We start from the raw sequence: 20,777 nt of genomic DNA on the forward strand, positions 1-20,777 counted from the left end.
CAAGTATGATTTTGCATTAAATTTTGCAAGGTATTCCTTTCTTCGACAAAGAATTTTAGATAGACAAAATAGGATCAATAGTGACGTAATTACTTGTTATATATGGAAAGCCATGGTTGTCTTAAATTGTTCTTTTTCAATCAATTTAACCATTTGGATAATATATAAGTTCGCTTCGTCAATATATGTATTGAAAACACCTTCTTATTAAACCGGAAACCATTATATAAATCCATAGTCAATATTTGAAACCATACCGTCAGTGTATGAAACCGAGGTAGCAATATATAAGTTGATTTTATCAATTACCAAATCTTCATTATATGGTATCAAAGAAGCCATATATGCAACCAGATATCCTTATATGAATCCGAATTATCAATATATTGATTCGTTTTCCAATATATAAAATCATGTCGTGAATGTATGAGACCAAAGTATCAATATATAAGTTGATTTCACATTATATCTTACCCATACTTCGATATATGGTACCAAATTAACTATGTATGGAACCATGGCAGGTGTCCTTATATGGAACTTAATTATCAATATATTAATTCATTTTTACAATATATGAAACAATTTTGTGAATGTATTGAACCAAAGTAGTAATTTATATGTTTATGTGTTGAGTATCACATTATATGATAACAGGTCTTCAATATATTGTACCAAAGTAAAAAAAGAACAGTATAAGACAGCCTTGGCTTTCCATAGTAATACTATTGTGTATAGACTCAATCAAAACGAGTTTCATGTAATTTTGTTGTGATTAATGCTTCCGAGAGATCACACTTTATCCAGATTTTTATAATATAATCTGATTTTAATCAGGAAGTAACATAATGTCTACATAGATAATATATGTGCAATTCGAGTGTTTCTAATATATGCGATGCCATGAAAAATTGATAAATTAACACAATGCATTGTGCAATGTAATGGTGATAATGTTTTGTGTTATTTATGGTCTACTCAATCACTGAATTGCAATATAATTGTTATTTGGTTTAGAAACTAATTAGAATATTATGGTTTTTTTTCATTAATGCCCATAAATCACGTAACATTAATCAGATTGTTAAAAAAAAACCCTTGCGCACATCTGACATATACAAAATGTTCTCTTTCACAATTCTCTCTTTCATAATACACAAATACAAAATACACATTCCGTAAATCGTTAAAAAGTATCGAGGTTCATTCCATACATAAGAGCCTTCCTTGAGAGATACAAGCTAAATCTACATTATTTCACTGATGATTATCCTTCAACTTACAGCTATAGACAAAGTGTAGATAGTTTATTCCATACCATTCGATTTCTCTTACCATTTTGATTCGATGAGTCCTTCGTTTACACAATGGTTGAATCTTTTAGTTATGCTTCTAGTTTTAAACCCTCGAAATAAGCTTGAATGGACTGTGGTCTTGTTAAAAAGTTATACATTTTGGCTTGCCCCTGACGGGGTTAATCACTCGGTTATGCTTAAGAACGTTCATCGAATGTGCTTGGTGTGGCATGAGTATTACTATCTTTAAAATGCTGACAATTGGTGTGATTAGAATCTTCATCAAGTTACAAGTAAAAGCATACGTAACGGAATTTATAACTTGTATTGGCAAAGTAATGTCAATGATTTTCTATAAAATGCAATGCGTTATAACAATTCTTGTCTCGTTATTACTTATATACATGTATCTACATATCTATAACTACATATACAGTATCTTACTTCGTCTTGAGTTTAAGGAAACGTTTTATCCTTCCTAGGAGAAAAAGGTCATCATCTTTTAAAAAGAGAACTTCTAATTCAGGATGGAATATGACACTCAATCTATTTCTTTCATATGCACTCCACTAGACGATTTTTGTACAAATAGGTGGTTTTCAAAAAAGCTTTTATAATGTTTCTGTAATTTTCAAATATTACTTCCGTCTTTTTATAACTCACGAGAGATTTCCCCTGTTTTAAGAGTGTTTATAATCACAACATCTCATCAACAAAGCCGCAATTGTCAACTATTTACTTTGTTCTCATAGCCCTCGTGGATTCTCCCCTATTCAGAATATACACACTTAAATAATTAGCAGTGTACGCGGTTTGTCATATCAAGATGTGACGATTGGAATAGTTTTCATCCCATTATATATGTACGGATATTTATTAACTACATTGTATTTAAAACCCTTTAACTTGCTATCACAATTCTTAAAAGGTAAATAAGTGTTTAACTCATTGTTATAATTTATCATTATTTAAAACATCAATTAAAAATAAAATAATAAAACAAAACTAGGGACAATGGTAAGATACTTACCGTAGACGAGAAAACAACAAGAAGGGACAAAAAGTGTCACCGTAATGGTATAACAAAACAAACAAGAATTGATACATCTGAGGAACACAGAGGGGCGCCGGAAGCATAAGCACTGCTGGGAAGTTTAAAACTGTTAATGGTGCATCAGACCTCACTCTTAGTCCCACCATATTCTTATTAAACGAGACAATGTAAATAAAATGAATCCCCGCCAAGTGAAATTCTAACGGTTACAAAAGGTTAAATAAGTAAAACAGAGAATTAGAGAATTATGCAGATACATAAAGTAAAACCAATGACCATAACAGAAAGACAGAGTACAATGTAACAAGAAATCACATACAAGGGCCCGACGAAGCAATGTAGAAGACAAAATTAAGTCAATTTAGTTCTGATGGGTATTAAGACAATTCGTGAAATTGAAATTAAGGCGTCCGTGTCGTTGGCCTCAACCACTTGCCCCTCGATGTTGTTGGTTTGAATTCTGCTATGGACTTGATTTTTTTATGCCAGGAATGCTATCCAACTTACCGAGGTCTTCCACCACCAGTAAAGCTGCAAAGTCGACGTATGACCTTTACAGTAAAATCCAACCAAGAAAGTATAATTGTGAAACTAATTTAAATAATATATCAAATATACCATATTTATATGATAAAAGCGCCCTTTTTGAAAGTGAGGATACAAAGTTAATAGAATGCTATCTCTAAAAGGCAGAAGGCATAGAAACATAGAAATAAGTAACATTAAACATTATCACTACAAACATAATAGAACATTTTTAAGTTCAATTTGGACACAAAATGAAACCTTTGTTTAACTTAATATTAGGTATTGTACAAGGGGAAAAAATAGATCAAACTTCTATCACCATATTTAGTTCAAACAATATTTTATTTCATTAAAATATACATATACAAACTAAATTACAAAATAGAAATAGGATTTAAAAAATACCGGGGACTTTTGTAAATCTCTTAACTACATATGGCATGACTGTAAGAACACATTTATCAAAGATTGCTCATAACCAAATTGCAGTTTTAGGAGACTAATAACATATGAAAAACATAGGAAATAAAATAAATAGAAACAAATTTACAAAAACAAAAAACAACATCACCGGGAACCAACAGACAAGCGTCCATTTGAAAAAGAAAAAAGAGAGAAAAAGTTAACATAATAATGTGCTAATGACAATCAGAATATTTGAATTGTATTCACTAACTTAAAGAAGCAAAGTACATATTTGTACATATTATATTATACTGAATAAAGGGAGGGTCGATGGTCCCCTCCTATCCTTAGCTTTATACTAAAAGTTACCATTTACCATCGGGCGTCACACAAGATTTTCTAAATATTCATTGCATTTACCTCTGTGCTACATAATATTCTCTCTCCTATTATCTAAACAATGTCAATCTTTGTTGAAATTTGCTGTTACACAATATTCAAAATTACACGTGTTACAGAACTGTAACTACGACTAGGTTAACGACCTTTAATACCAAAATAAAGTAAATGATTTCATTAAAGTTACTGGCAAATTTCAATGACTTTGATCCATTCTCTGTCGACGGCGTTGCCAAAATCTTATTTACGCATATTGTAGAATCCATAGGCATAGTGCAGCATTGATAACGAGCACACTCAAAGTGGTAATGAATATCTTTTATGATAGGTACAATACCGACGAAACAAATATAAAAATTTGTTCCTGGAGGACAGTCTTGAGAGGTCATATTCGCTGGTAATTCTTCGCACTTAGCTTCATCTTGATCTGGCGCCTGGAATACAAATACTAATTTGTTGCTCAACTACGTGATATCATGGTAATCTCTTGAATGAAATAAAACATAAAATATACATACATAAGAATAACAGATGATAATAAGCGTAAGTTTTAGAAATTGATCTCTCATTTGGTAACCGTTTAAAATCTAAAAGAATTCGCTTTTGGACATTGCAAATTTTTCTCTTTTTTGCATACATTGCGTCGTCTTTTTCCATTTCACATGAACAGTTTTCTTTCTCTGTGAATCACTGCTTCTAAAGTTTTCATATTTTTATTGATGATAAGAGCTTATAATACATTGAGACATAATGACAGCTGCAAATCGACTTACGTCTTTGATACATGCTGAAAGACTGGTGAAATAAGTAAAAGAAATGTTTACAAATGAGACTAATAATTGTAAAGTAAACTAGTCATGGACACATAACATCTACAGAAGTAACATTTTTTTTCTATTTCACTCGATTTGTAAATACTTTCACACTTCTTTAACTGTAAAAGTCATTCTTGTTTGTTTTGTTACCTTGTTTTAATGAAAAATATGTTTATTTTATGTTAACTTTATACGAAAATATTTGAATGAAAACAGAGTCCCAATACTTTAAGGTGTATAAAGCTATATCTAATGAAATATATTTTATTATCAAATTCATAAACGGTAACATAATGTTGATTCTGTCGAATATGACGGTTGTTTAACACTCATGACAATTGACCGTAAATGGAATAAAATGTTCCGTAGCAAACTATTATGTTGCTTTCGAAGGAAGCGTCAAGCAATTAATTCGTACATGCACCAGTCTCCTTTAGGGAAAGAAACAAGTCTTCATACAATAATTGTAAAAATATTAAATCTCAAAATTCCAAAAACAAGTTTGTAACTTACATTGAATTTCAGCATTTACATAGCTTTAAACACTTTAAACCGGATATCTTTTATATTAATACTCAGTAATTAGAAACCAAAACTCAGTGATGGTAAATTGTTACCTCGCATAAAGGTATATTGCACGTGTCCCATCTCATTGCCGGATTTGTTGTATAGCACCACAGCTTATCTAAAATTGTTAAACAAACATTTGAACAAGTTAAAAATCTGTAAATTAAAGTGACATTATGCTCATATTTTCATTGTCAAGTTGAGCTGAATTGACTTTATTTTTCAAAAGATTGACTGTTTAAATGATGTTTGACCAACAGATTATATTAGAAAATGTTTAGGATAAAATTTAAAATCTGCCTAAAATATAAAAAAGACTGCCCCACTTTTTTTATAAATTGAACGTTACGGGTAAATTCTAAATGATATTTATCAAATAGTATAACTTTGACTTATTCTCATCGATTCGTGACCTTCTATCAGTACGCGACCTTAAAGTACGGAAAATAACCAAGCTAACATTTAGTAGCGTGAACACCTATATCTTGGTGACCAGATTTCACGAATCGATGAGTAGGCGTCCAGCTGAGAAAGACAGTTCAGATGCTCTATTCTTAAAGAAGTCATTGAAAGTTTCTAAACTTATAGATTTTGGATTTATTTAACCAATGAATGTTTGTTTGATATTTGTTACGCATTTGCAATATTTCAAAATTAGGTTCACGAATAAACGAGACAAAAACATATTTGAAAGAATAATAGTAAAAATATTCATGTTAATGCAGTTCAAAGTTCGGGAGGTGTTGAAATTCTAGTAAAAGCGCGTTTATTTGAGGTGTTTGAAATTTCAATAATCGAAAGCTCATTTGAAGGAATCCTTTCTCTGCATCTTAAATGTCAACATACAGATTACTGTTTAATGGTAATATCTGCATATCTATCACCGGAAAAATCAGTTTGGGGAAGAGATGCTCAGACTTTTCTTGCACACATTCTTTCCATAATACGCTTGAATAGTGAGTATGATACAATTTTTCTTGCTGCTGATTTTAACGCCAGATTAGGACATTATAAGATATATTACAAACTCTTGACTCTTTGCATGAAAGAAAACTTATTGATAAGTGTATCAATCAACATGGACGAGAATTTATAGATTTCTTGATAGATTCAAAGTTTTGCACCTTGAATTATCGCTTCGAAAAGGTCGCATTTACTAGTTTTTCGCCAAAGGAAAAATCAGTAGTGGATTATATATGTGTGCCGCATGACGTTTTTCAAACGTGCATTATATTCAAAATATTATCAATGCAATGTTTTGTTGATGAATACGAATTACACGGATATATCGGTCATAGATCATGTCTACCAGATCATTCGGCGTTATTGACACACGCCTCATTGAATTGTGATTATTTCATCCCTCAAAACGGACAATTTGATAATAATACAAATACACCGTCACAGTTAAGGTATAAACTTAAACTCATTCCCGACAATTTCATGGATAGTGATATAGCAAAACGTGCTCTATTAGAAATTATAGAAAGTATAGAATCACCACAGAAAGTCAAGATGAAATAGACTCATTGTATAACAAGTTGTGTGAAACAATTACCAATGAAATGAATCACAGCATCCCGCGTTATAATGCATCACGCCGGACAAGTAAGCGTAACAAAAATGCTAAGCCGTACTGGAACGAAGCTTTGACAGAGAAATGGAACCAAATGCGCCTAGCCGAAAATGATTTTCTCAAGTGTAACGACACGAGACAAATAAAAACGGTTAAGCGATCAAAATATCTAGCAGCGCAAAATAACTTCAATAAATTTTTACGAAAAACGGAGAGAGATAAAAGAAGCTTTTCAGTAGAAATAGAATTCATGTCAACTTCAAACCCAAATGAGTTCTGGAATAAAATTAAGCACCTCAGTCCAAACCGTGACTCTTCGATACCAATTGAAATAGTAAATGAACAAGGGCGCATTGATAAAGATGAAAATGCAGTTTTTGACAAATGGAAACGGAATTTCGAAAACTTGTATAATAGCACCGGAAGTGACGAGTTTGTCTCTGAATTCTACAAAAGAGCGAAGTTACACAAACATATACTTGAAATGTCCATTGCTGACCCTCTTTACGCCCACAAGAACTGCTGAATAATAATATCTCCATCGAAGAAATCGTTAACGTTGTAATGAGTGCCAAATCGAAGTCGGCCTGTGGCATCGATAACATACCTTATGCAGTTTTAAAATCACCCCCCCCCCCCCCCCCTCGGTTATAGCAGTATTGCTTAAACTTTTTGCTTTTGAAACTTTTTCAACGACGCAAGTGTTATTCCTAGCGACTGGAGAAAGACAAGTATTTGTTCGATTCTAAAAGACAAGAATTCTGACAAACGATTACCGTTGAACAATAGAGGTGTATCTTAAAATTTACTGTCATGTGTAGGTAAATTATTTAGCTCTTTGATAAACAAAAAAATAACATACTATTTAGAAAACGAAAACTTAATGGCCGATGAGCAGAATGGATTCCGGCGAGGAAGATCGTGTGAGGATCATATATTTACTTTAAACAGTCTTGCTCGTAACCAAGACAACTTACATACTCCCTTTATAGATCTTCGGAAAGCTTTTGACTTTGCTGATAGAGATATGTTATTTTACAAGCTTCTGCTTAATGGAATAGACGGGAAAGTTTACAATGCAATGAAAAGTATGTAAGAACACACAATTTCATGTATTCGAATAAACAACATCGTTATATCATGGTTTGACTGTAAGTCAGGCGTCGCTCAGGGAAGTAATTTATCGCCGACGCTTTTCGCAATTTTTGTAAATGATCTAGTCCGAGAAATTGATGACCTTGAACTTGGTGTGACTATTAGCAATGCCTCGATTTCTATTTTACTTTACGCAGATGACATTGCTCTGATCGCAAAATCAGAAATTGACTTACAAACAATGTTAGATAAACTTCATGAGTGGTGTAAATAATGGCGCGTTTTGATAAATGCGGAGAAATAAAAATGTTTGCACTTCAGAAAACCGCGTCTACCAAGAACACAATTCAACTATCATGCTGGTAGCAATACATTGTATGTAGTTACTGAATACATATATTTTGGTGTTATATTTGTTGAAATGTTATCGTTTAAAAGCCACGGTATTACGGATTTCGGATTCAAATCATATGAAAAACTTGTATCTAATTGTGTTGTTCCAGTCATGGATTACTGTTCATCTATTTGGGGATAAAAAACATACCAGCAAATTGACAACGTTCACAATATATCTATGAGATATTATTTAGGGGTACACCGTTACGCACCAATAGCTGCACTTTCCAGGGACTTGGGGTGGGTACCAAGTCGTTACCGTAGGTGGTTGAATATGCTTAGATTCTGGAATAGATTGGTTAATTTTGACGATTTATTTGTTCTGTAATTGTTTTATATTTGTTTGTACTATATACATGTATCGCAAGTTACTATAATAAATATTTTTTTCTTCTTCTTTATTCTATTCTCTCCCAAGAAGGGAATAATTAGATTTTTGCAGTACCAGTTTTACATTGTTCATTTGTAAATTTAATTATAGAAAAGAAAAAGGGTTGATAAATGGACTTAAAGATTACTTATACAATTATCTTCTTCTTATTGGTTTCGAAACTGAAAGATTTCAAATTATCATTGTTCAATCATTTTGTTGTCCTATTGTTATAGGCCAAGGACATAAAATAATCCTGAGCAAGTGTAACAATTAAAAACTCATTTGCAAAGAATCAGTGTTACCATAGTTCTAGACATAAAGAAAAAGTTGCGTTTGTAAAAACAGCTGACTAATCTACAAATTTAAACAAAGCATGGAAATGTACAATTGTATTCCACAGGAATATCCCTGGTATAAATCATAGTAATTAAATAACTTGAAAGTAAACATACTCTTGGATATCTCTTATTTATGGTTACTATTGTTTATGAAAATACACGCATTAGTATTTTTTATGTAGATGCATTTTTCATTATTTACTGAATTCACCGCGTAATATTTGAGATGTCTTAACGTCTAGTACTTTTATTAAATAGAATTGTAATATATTTATTAAGTATCAAATTACTAGTTATAACAATGACAAAGCTTTTTTGAATGTCGACATTGGTATTGAATTTCATGGGATATTTACTAATTTCGAGACAGATAATTATGCGTAAACATAACCAGATATAGTTTTATTCATCGTTGAATTATCGTTTGCTAACTAACACAGCATTTTGGCGATGCGCATTGCATTCATGTTACAAACATTAAGAGAATTATTCAATTGCTGTGTTGCACAATTATTGACTTGTAAGCCATTTAATATTACACAAATATGGACTTTTTGGCTGGTGAATATGATATGATATGTACTGGAAAAAAAAAATATTGACCGATGCGATAGCTGTTTTATTATGTAATAGCTTTTATATGGCTTATTAAATCTGCCATTGCCTGCGACGGAAATCGACATTTTTCAGCTTGTCTACTTTTTCCATAAATTGGCCCTATCTTTTAAATAAGCGCATTAGCACACACATTCTTATTGTTCTTAAAAATGTAAAGAAACTGAAATATACCAATTTGACTGTTATTTAAGAGTCATCCGATGTTTTTTGTTGTTGTTTTTTTTTTCAGAATAATATATAACAACAAACTTGGCGTGACGTCACGTCATAGTATCGCGTCTTTCGGGGGGATTTCCAGAAAATCTTTTTTCTAGAAGAATCAACAGTGACTATACTCTGAAAATCTTTTTAGGAAAAAACAGTGAATATACTCTAATATTGACCTGTTATTTTTTTTACAAAAAGTTGTGTGTTAGCCAATCAGGGAGAGACATTTCAAAGCTATTTATAGATTATAATAAGTAATAGAATGAGCATCGAACCACGAGGCTATCTGATTTGTACGAGGGGGCGTAGCCCCCGAGTATTAATCAGATTGCCGAGTGTTTTGATGTTCTTTCTCTTTTTTATCATAGTCAAACATAAAACACGTTCCCTGTTGTCACAATATGAAATCCCATGAAAAAGTATTCAATGAACGAGCATCTGAATTTGATTTTTCTGTCGCTTTCCCTATAAATATCTACCGTCACAATATTTAAACCCCAGCAAAAATGAGTCAATCAATGGGCATACTCTGGAGTGCGGGTAACATATACCAGTTAACGCACTGTGCATGTATATGTATACGATTTATCTCTGACACATTTTCAACAGAAAGGTACATATTGACCGAGGCGACAGAATATTACATCATATTTAATGACACACTAGTCAGTTATTGTTTTAGTATATGAATAGGCTAAGACTTAAAAGAATCACAAAATCTTTTCCTGTTTCATTGAAGCGCGCGAAAAAAACAACAAACATGTCTGTCGTTCAACGACTACGCGAACGTTGCGCAAACAAAAGTAATTCAAGTTTTTACTCCTCATTGCAATGGAACTTTTAACAATTTTAGTAAAGCAATAAATATATCGAGAAATCGAGAATTATTCCAAAAAGGACAAAAATGCAACAATTATTTTCTATGCGCACGCGTAATTAACAGTCATTGAATATAAGTCTCCAATTCAGCCCTTGAATATGATACTACACCCAGTGAATATGATTTTATAAGATGTTCTGTTGACTACTGTTTGGGCCAATGATATTATGTACAACTATACATTTAGATCATATAATAAAATAAATACATGTATATGATTTCTTGTACTGTTTTAAATTCATAAATATTTTCTAATTTATATTTTGATGAAAGTGTGTGGAATCATTTATAATTAAATAAAAGGACATGTAAATAACTAACGTATTTTTATGTCTAAAAGTAGAGTCTTGAGTTTTACTATTGTTATCTTTTTGTTTAACTTTGGAGAGGCGAAATAGAACTGTTTTTATTTTATAGCAATCTGTGAGTGTATAGAAGTCATACATTTCAAAGATTATTGTGTTTTTATTTTTAAGACACGGTTGAAGTTTCGTTCGAAGGCGTGAATAACATTTATTCTTGTTAAAAAACAGCACACGAAGTGTGACTGTACGTTGGTTCTTAATATGCGTGACTCCGGGTGCCATGTTTAAACTGCTAAATGCAATGACGGCCCCGGTAGTTTTATTATCAAATCATAACTGTCTCTTCACATCACACATGGAAAAAATATATACGAAATATAGGTAACGAAATGCGGAATAACCGATTTGGGCGTACATATTTTATGCAAGATAAGCGTTAATGCGACTTTTTTGTGCATTAACATCTGCAGAAACACTTAGATTTATTAATTGCTTTATAAGAACAAGTTGATCTATATGATTAAAATCAATTTAGGTGTGCCTTGAGATTAGAATTGTATTTAGCTCTCTCGTGGATTTTACATAGTGTGATTTCATCCAGCGTTTTCGCCTCCCGTGCGATCCTGGCCCAATAAAATTAAGATCTAGTATCGCGCTGAATAAACATAAATTAAATTATTTATTGTTTTAATCCTGACGAAACAAACGGTCAAAATTGCCAAAACTAGCACTTCACTTTTTGTAAGACAATATTTTTTTCGAACAAGGAGAAGGAGAATTGATGTTACATTTTAATATAAAAAGAAAAAAATACGAAAAAATTTTCAGTTTGAACTTACATGATCCACTAGCATCCCTGCAATAGTTATTGGCGTGATGTATATTTTCGTCATTCGGAAAATGATAATTTTCTGTATTATAATGCTTATGTGGTATCTGTCTGTCCCATCGTTGACAAGTATATCCCTTCGTTGTAATGTTCAAAGTACCATTGTATGTCGGAGAGAAAATGCATCCTGTACATAAACAGATATATTTCCTTAAAGAAAATTTGCATATATCATTTGATTAATTTTTTAAGTGGTTTTGTATCGCGCATTCTCATTATATGGTTTGCGTTGGGTGACAAACAAGAATCATAATAAAGAATATTTGAAACATGTACAGATTAATTTAAATCCGAAACATAAAAGAAAAAGAAAACTGCATTTACCTTTGCTTGAAACAATAAAAACCGTAAGTAGTAAAATTTCACGTTGACAAACCATTGCTTTCAGTCGATTATGAAATTAACTTTATTGCTATCAAAGCTTTACTCAAATGACTTGTTAATTTTCTTGATTACTAATTATATATAATTTTAACTGATAGACTGCACATCACGTACTGCTTGAATCACACCAGTTACTGATATTTTCGTGAAGGGAAATATATTTTCTTTATGATCTGTTTTGCTGTAATATTTACCCAGTCATTGCTAATGAAGGCTTTAATTACTAGATTGTTGTTTTTTGTTGTTGGTTGTTTTTGTAATTACAAATGTATGTATGGGAAAGATACATGTACACGTCTTTTAATTAGGTTAAATAAAAGTGTTGAATTTCACTTTTATTAACATTTTAACACTTGTTTAGTATAAAGTAGACAACTCTCTAATACGAGTAACATTAATTCTTTATTTTTTTGTGTTTCAACTATTGAGCATAATGAGTAACAAAGAGAGTACCATTTTGTAAAATAAATATCTTATTTAATTGGTAACTTTAAACACAAAATATTGAAATAAGAAAGCTGGAGACGTGATGCTTATGTTGAACGATCCATATATCTTCATTAGTTTTTATTGAGATTTTTCGTCTTGTGACAATGGCAATATATTCACGACAGTCATATCTAAAAAGATTAGTGTAACTCATAATCGTAAATCAAACATGTTATTATTTTAAATTTTGTTTGGTGCTGATCATGAAATAAATTCTAATCAAAAGCTCCTTGTAGTTCTTTTCATTTATTATTAAGAGGTTGAAAAAATTGTTTCGTTTAAAGAAATTGAATAATGTGGCATTTGATATTTGAAAGTTATTAACGATTCTTATTTTAAGTTTAATGTTTTGAAAGATAATCATTTGTTCTAGAATAGTCTTTATATACTTGAAAACATTAATGACCCAAGGCGAAGTGGTGCTTTTAATGTATTTGCAAAGTAACATTTTGTTAAGGTGACGACAAAATACTACAAGCATAGAAACATGAACTAATTACGTTAAGCCCGTAACGGTGTTCTGTTGGAGCCGTCGATCTATGGCATCGGCTACTGATATATCAAAATTGCAGAAGCGACGAGTCGATAACACGATTAAACGAGACGATAATGCGATCCCATGATGAACAATATGCTGCAGTAAAGAGATGATGCACCAAAACAACGAGACAGTGCGCTCGAGCGTATCGCCACGTTACTTCGGCGCATCATCACGTCGTGTCTTTGCTTGATCCTCTTGTCGCCTTGGCGCATCATCACGTCGTGTCTTTACTTGATCCTCTTGTCGCCTTGGCGCATCATCACGTCTTGTCTTTACTTGATCCTCTTGTCGCCTTGGCGCATCATCACGTCGTGTCTTTGCTTGATCCTCTTGTCGCTTTGGCGCATCATCACGTCGTGTCTTTGCTTTATCCTCTTGTCGCCTTGGCGCATCATCACGTCGTGTCTTTGCTTGATCCTCTTGTCGCCTTGGCGCATCATCACGTCGTGTCTTTGCTTGATCCTCTTGTCGCCTTGGCGCACCATCACATCGTGTCTTTGCTTGATCCTCTTGTCGCCTTGGCGCATCATCACGTCGTGTCTTTGCTTGATCCTCTTGTCGCCTTGGCGCATCATCACGTCGTGTCTTTGCTTGATCCTCTTGTCGCCTTTGCGCATCATCACGTCGTGTCTTTGCTTGATCCTCTTGTCGCTTTGCCGCATCATCACGTCACTTTATTACATCGTCTCGTGCCTTTGGCACAAAGTCTTGTCTACCATTGCGTTATCGTCTCGTCACTTCCGTGTATCGATTTGTCGCTTTGAAACGAGATGCCGAAGCAACGAGACGAAACATCTAAGCTACAAGACGATAAACCGAAGTGACGAGACGATGCCAACATAAAACGATACGCCACAACTATGACACGGTAATGCGGGGACAAAATAAAACGATATGCTGAAGTGTAAAGATGATAGACCAAATCAACAAGGCGATAAGGCATTACAATAGAGCGACGAGACAATGCGACGTCACGATACTTATTTCGCGTTCTCGTATCGTCTCGTTATTTCGGCGTATCGTCTCGTCGCTTCATTATTTTTTTTATTTTTTATTTTTTTTTTCTTTTTCGGGGGGGGGGGGGGTGGGGGTTACGTCACATCGACACAGTATAGGTCATATCGCGACATCCAAGCTTTACTGGTGCCCTTCCATGCATTATTTCAGACACGAACGGGCACCTGAGTAGAACCACCGACTTTCCGTAAGCTAGCTGGATGAAAGAATCCAAAGTCCCTGTCGGGATTCGAACCCACAGCGGTGAAGGGCAAGTGGTTTGAAGTCAACGACCTTAACCACTCGGCCACGGACGCCCCTCGTCGCTTTAGCTTATCACTCTATGTCGCTTTGGCGTTGTAAGTATATCACAGATTTCCGATTGCACAAACGGAACACCGTACAACATATATCTGTTGAGTTTTTTTCATTCCGGTCATCATGAGTATACCCATTGCCTGGCTTAGCACGCATTTGTTTGTTGTTTTTATTTATAGCGAATGTAAGCTGTTTTTACCTAAAGAATCGTTACAGTTTCGGAAATTCAAGTTTATCATTGAGAAATTATTTTTCTTGTATACGCATATGAAGTGCAGTAAAGGAACGTGACCTTGCTTTACGAATCGCATTATGGCATCTTTGGTACCATTTATTTTAAAGAATCTTATATAAAAATGTACAAAGTCGTGGGAAGTGACCTGCGGATAGAATGTGTGTTACATACACAAGGTTAGTCGAACTGAAAGTTAAAATGTAAAATCATGCTGCCAAATCGAAAGGTAGTATACAGTTCAATACTGTATTCTTAAGATAGTGTTTTAAATGAAATCGCTATTGACATTTATTTGCCAAAACTTTGTTTGTTTGTATTTTGTTCATTTGGAATAACATCAAACTTTGTAAATATACGACAGGTAAGTCTCATACGTAGTATTATTTATGTATGAATGTACTTTTAGTTAATCAATTATTGACCTTGTTTGGCTGATTTTGGCTCAAATACTAACTGAGACATGATGAATTAACATTATTTGATGCGAGAAACAAAATTCATTACAAGGTAAAAATTAGAAAGACAACATTATCAACAACATCCACGACGACGACGGTGATGACAAACCCCCCCCCCCCCAAAAAACAAACATCCAAAGTAGAACAAGAACAAACACTAAAGTTATTTTTCTCACCTGATTGTAAATTTTGTATAACATTTCATTCAGAACAGTTTTAATACATTGTTTCATCAGGTTTCATGCCTTCAAAACAGGAAATAACTTTGTATAGGTGTCTATTGACTTTATCATCACTGGTCTTAATAGCGGAGTAAAAATAAACAAACAAAAAACTGGTGGTTTTAAAAGTGTATTACTTAAGCGGTCGTGATTGTGGATCATTTTGTCATTTAAACAAAGAACAGACGTTTCCGTTACTTTAACATTAGTTTTATTAGCGGAGTGGTCTTAAATCCGAGGTGGTATGGTCTTCCGTAAGATTTCTACTGTACGTTATTAAAGACACCAGAATATTCTGTATATATAGTATAGGATCAGCGTAAAATAAGGTATATTGATTGTGTGTCGAGCACCTCAGAACCAAACTGCATTTGAATGCCGTCAGAAGTTAAATTTGCATGATTACGGAAAACTGTAAATATTTGCACACAACATAATAAAATATAACAAAAATTCGAGAAATTTTACACAATTCTTTTTGTCATCATGTACACTATGGCATCAAGAAGGATAATTTATGACTTCACGCGACAAAGATCAGCCAAAAATGACTTGAAACCACTAAAAAGCATACAATAAATGGACAATTGTTATGCATGTGAAATTATTTTCACTCGTGGCCACGACATTCATAAAAATATTGCATCTGGTGATTTTGGTGTTCACTCTGATCTTACACATATATAAGTTCGGCATTATGTAATGAATATCGAATCCCTTTGAGGAACGCATTTGATAATTTGTTACAATAAGATCATTCAAATTACAGTGTATTTTATGATATATGATATTCAAACTGTTACTCATAAAGTTAAGTGCTGTTTCGTTTATTATCCGGAATAAATACTGTATGATGTGTAATTCCTGACTTACTGTAACCAAAAGTAAAAACTGAACTTACATGGATTCAATTTTTCATCTAGCAAGGCTTTATCTGGTGAACTTAATAAACTACTTTACTATTCTTTGAGCATTGTAGATATCCACCAGCCACAAAAACATACAGAAATCAAATAATGTTAGTGCCCGCTGATACTTATAAACAGTATACATTTCAAAAAATAAGGTAAACATTAATTAAGGTATAATGTAACGTTATTTCTAATATACGGTTTAAATTAGAGAAAGTATATAATAATACGTGCAGCACAAGAGTTTATTTAATTGTTGCTTGAGTGTGAATTTTGCTGTCCATGTAAAACCTGTTTTAATTTAAAGTGACATTATGCCCATCCAAGGGTATAAAGTGAGTGAACAGGTGAATATCAAAATAAGTTTTAATTTTATCATAATTCCTTTAAATTTATAACTTACTTCCCATAAACAATAAATAATGCACAGATCCAAATAAAATTCTTTAAATATCTATTAGAATTTACCTCTAACGTTCGGTTTATAAAAAGAGTGGGGCAGTCTTTTTATATTTTAGGCAGATTTATAATTTTATCCTGAACGTTTACCAATATCAACTCTTGGTCAAACACCATTTTAACAGTCAATCTTTTGAAATATAAAGTTAAATCAGCTCAACTTGACTATGAAAATATGAGCATAATGTCACTTTAATTTTCATTTTTTTTTCATATCGCAGAAAACACGATTTGCACACACTCTTTTTCTTTTGAAACCTTTACAAATAAACATTCAATATTCGAAGCCATTGAATTTGATTATCTATGTCATATTAATATTATCATTTTCAAAACGTTGAGTACACACTGAGTTGTGAAGAATTATTATCAGTGCGGACATATTATCAAATTTAATCTTTAGCGGGACTTTAAAGTTTATGTTTATTTAAATCAGATGTTATATAAACGTAGAAAGTCACTAACTTATATCAAAACAAGTAACCGGACATTTGTTGTAATGCCATACATTTAATATGGACTATAAACTATTTATCATATTGCAAATATGTTTTGTATTTGCTGTATTATTGCCTTGGTTTGATTGCAGAGGTAAGAAATTAAGATAACTTTATAAAAACACAAAGTCATTGGTTATAATAAAGAGAAAAAATGTAAATTCTTAACATACTGACAATTTTGTGATAAAGAAAGCTATCAAAATGTTTCTTTTATTGATAATACTTAAATGTTAATAGTAAAGCATTTTATATTGTATTGAGTGAAATAAAGCAGTAACTTTTACAGTTTTGAATTTAAAAAAAAATGTACATATTAAGAGAAAATACGACAGCAGGAAAGCTGTATAGTATTATATCAATAACTGTCTATAAGGTACTGTATTTCGTTTAACATCAGAACGAGTGTGTAAGCCACTCTTAGTTTACATTTATTAATGTCAATTTCTAACCAATCAATCCTCACTTATATTTTTTCCTCTCTTTGTTTTTTTATTTTAAATTCATTTTTGCATTTCAATTCTTTACTAAATATTTGTGAGAAGTTGTATTTTAGCGATTGAACATCTTTATGGAAGAGTTCAACAAATAAAACTATAATACTTTACATAAATGCAAACCTTTTAATAGTATAATAATCACGATGGCGTCCGCTTTGGGAGTTTAATCGGACATCTAAAATTAAGCGGTGCATTATCTTGATGGAATTTACGAAGCGCGCATATTCAAATGTCAAATATTTACGGTACATTTTACAGCAATGTTTATAAAAATGAATTCTTCCGGTCCATCGTTTAACTTTTACCATAATGGTAGGGCAAAGTGCAGTATAATTAGAGAAATAGCACAAATGTTTACAGGCTGGTTGATCGGTCATCTACTATTTCTTAATTAGTTTCGTCACACATTGACAGAAATGTATCAATATCAGTGGCATGGTTTTGTTGTTTCTTACATGATTAGGTTAAATGCATAAATTCTTGAATATTAAAAAATAAAATACATGATTGAAGGCCCATTAAGCCTTCGGAATGCTATCATTGCTGTTTTGTTATCCAAAACATTACTCATTGGCAATTTAGATGAACTATCTTCCGCTTCTTTTACTCTTTGGCTATTGGTATTATCATAGTTATTAAGTAATTTGTATTGAAGTCTAAATACTACTTTTTTATATTAATTTGTGCTATCTTCACGACACATTATTACACATTCAACGCTAAATGATGTTTCTATTTTTTATTTAATAATATCATAAAAGTGAACTGTTTTTGATACACTGAAATCAAAGATTTTTCCTAACATTAGATTCATGATGAATTTTCTGCGATGCATAAACACTTTTAGCAGAAACTGATACTGTGACACTGAACATGTGGTAGAAAATATTCTCGTTTGATATTACTCGTTTTACTGTATATGATGATAATATTGAAGTATATTTACTTGAATAAAGTTTTAGACACATATACCAGTCATCCATGCCGGAGATCATGCATTGCAAACAAAACAATGACGTGTTCTTTTGACTTCACATTGGAACTTTATTTCACACTTTCAAAGGCGTGTTATAATTGTCCAATCAACAAAACAGATTGCTCCCGACCTCACTGTATTGCGGCTGATGGGGTCCCGCGCGGTGTTCTTGTAGTAAATAGGATGCTACCCGGACCAGGAATACATGTGAGTAAAATATGACGAATGTCACTTCACATATATTCTTTTTTTGTCCATTCTCATTGCCATCATAACTTGATTTTAAAAAATGTCCGCATTTAAGACTATTGATTCAAAGTTTCATAGATAAACTTGGAAAATAATTATTTTCTTCAAAGTTCAAACAATTTAAAATTTGAAATTCTATTTTATATCTTCAAATATACTGTATCAAATGCTCTGCTTTGTGAAATTTAACACATACATGTATTTATCTATTTTGTCATCATTTTTTGTCGATAATACCTAAACGTACAAACGATTTTCTATCTGATAACACAGTAAACACAGGACTATTTTATCGCTGTACCGTTTTTTATAATGCCATTAAAGTTTTGAAATTAAAATAATTTTCTTTCGATAAGGTCTGCGAAGGTGACACAGTCATTGTTAACGTTATTAACGACTTAACTGGTGGTGAGGGAACCAGCATTCACTGGCACGGGGTATTACAGCATGGGTCTCAGTACATGGATGGCGTTGGCATGGTAACGCAGTGTCCAATACCTGTAGCAACTTCATTTCAATACAAGTAGGTTATTGTTTCAAAGACCAGACACGCGCTTGAAAACTTTAAAGCCTATCAAGCAAAGTTAAGCGTAAAAAAGTAATGAGAGTAGGTTGAAGAATCTAGCGGGGATTTACTGTTATTCACTTGCAGTTATCCTTTTACCAATAAACCGTACTGATGTGACTAAACACTGTTACATCAAGAAAATATACTTTATCATGACATAAAACATAAAGTTTTATTTAGCATGAAAACTAATTTATTTTCGATATTCCTTTCAAGGCGCATTTACGTGGACCTTCAGTACTTTTGACTACATTGCATTCTTTATAAGTATTTTACTTTTTGTATGTTTATTCTTTAAATAATTACCCAGCAGTGCATTTACCACTCATTAGGCCATTCAAAAAAACATTACGTGTATTTACCAATTGTAAAAATCTCCGCCTTGTCGTCAAGGGATTTTTATTTTCAAAGCGTTGACACCAAATACCCCCGATGACTTTTTCGTTCTTGACAATTTTGGAAGCTACTGTCTGTTTAAAAATTTTAAAAACGAATTTTGGGCACCCTTTCATTTTTTCCCTTTTACTTTTCATAGGTTAAAAGCAAATATCCGGGGTACACATTTCTGGCACGCCCATTCGGGCCCTTCGGGGCGTTCGATGGAAATTTTTTTGGCTTTGTTGTCCGTAAAATGACGAGTTTGAACCCTCACTAGGGACTGTATCGCCACATCTTAAACTTTACTATTTTGAAAAATATTTTGGGGGAACTGAGGGGAAAAAAAATTTTTTGCCCCCGGCCCATCATCACCCCAGGGAGATAAACAGCCCCCAAAATCTATTTTGAAAAAAGGGAAACCCAAATTAGCTTGTTTTTACAAATTTTCAAACATAAAATTAAATTTAAAATTGATCGAAATTTTTTACACCATAGTCAAAAAAGGGCAGTTGCAGTAAAATTGTATGTGCAAAGATCATTTTGAATGACGTTAAGTCCCATTGAGCCTTATTTTACTTCAGTGAGATATTTGCAAAGTAAATAAAAGTATCCGTCTTCATTGTCGTGTAGTTAATGTTAAACTTTGATGACATGCACGATAAAAATGCTGATTAATGCGCTTTTTTCTATATTGATCAGACCCTATGCACGTACGTACTTGGTCGAGAGCATGCATGATAAGACGACAAAAATGGCGATGTCAATCTAGCTCTCCTAATGTCTTTAAGGTTCTTCCTAATTTCGCATTAAAAAAACAAAAACAAAAAAACAACAACAACAAAAACAAAAACAACAAC

The 20,777-nt window shown here is 32.6% G+C and overlaps 2 protein-coding genes across 2 annotated transcripts; one reads left to right on the plus strand and one right to left on the minus strand.

The window, feature by feature from the left end:
- Positions 1 to 13,307: 13,307 nt before the first annotated feature.
- Positions 13,308 to 14,605, minus strand: LOC132738359 (thioredoxin domain-containing protein 2-like). The gene is made up of 2 exons (XM_060725846.1): positions 14,543 to 14,605; positions 13,308 to 13,805 (listed from the first exon to the last, which is right to left on the minus strand). The coding sequence occupies exons 1-2, from the start codon at positions 14,603 to 14,605 to the stop codon at positions 13,308 to 13,310; spliced, it is 561 nt and encodes a 186-aa protein (XP_060581829.1).
- Positions 14,606 to 17,135: 2,530 nt separating this feature from the next.
- On the plus strand, positions 17,136 to 19,501 carry LOC132738360 (uncharacterized). Its single transcript, XM_060725847.1, has 3 exons — positions 17,136 to 17,343; positions 18,706 to 18,932; positions 19,331 to 19,501. The coding sequence occupies exons 1-3, from the start codon at positions 17,268 to 17,270 to the stop codon at positions 19,499 to 19,501; spliced, it is 474 nt and encodes a 157-aa protein (XP_060581830.1). The 5' UTR covers positions 17,136 to 17,267.
- The last annotated feature ends 1,276 nt before the right edge of the window (positions 19,502 to 20,777 follow it).

The sequence above is a fragment of the Ruditapes philippinarum genome, unplaced genomic scaffold (genome assembly GCF_026571515.1).
Source record: "Ruditapes philippinarum isolate M1 unplaced genomic scaffold, ASM2657151v2 ctg869_1_1_1_1, whole genome shotgun sequence".
NCBI classification, from domain to species: Eukaryota; Metazoa; Mollusca; class Bivalvia; order Venerida; family Veneridae; genus Ruditapes; species Ruditapes philippinarum.

Bases quoted from the DNA above. Each gene is read 5' to 3' on its own strand.
- LOC132738359 (XM_060725846.1), bottom strand. From the start codon at position 14,605: ATGGGTATACTCATGATGACCGGAATGAAAAAAACTCAACAGATATAT. The intron at 13,806-14,542 runs GTTTGTGCAATC...GATGCGGCAAAG, and splicing joins TATATGTTGTACGGTGTTCC to CGACAAGAGGATCAAGCAAA.
- LOC132738360 (XM_060725847.1), top strand. From the start codon at position 17,268: ATGGACTATAAACTATTTATCATATTGCAAATATGTTTTGTATTTGCT. The intron at 17,344-18,705 runs GTAAGAAATTAA...ACTTGAATAAAG, and splicing joins GCCTTGGTTTGATTGCAGAG to TTTTAGACACATATACCAGT. The intron at 18,933-19,330 runs GTGAGTAAAATA...TCTTTCGATAAG, and splicing joins TACCCGGACCAGGAATACAT to GTCTGCGAAGGTGACACAGT.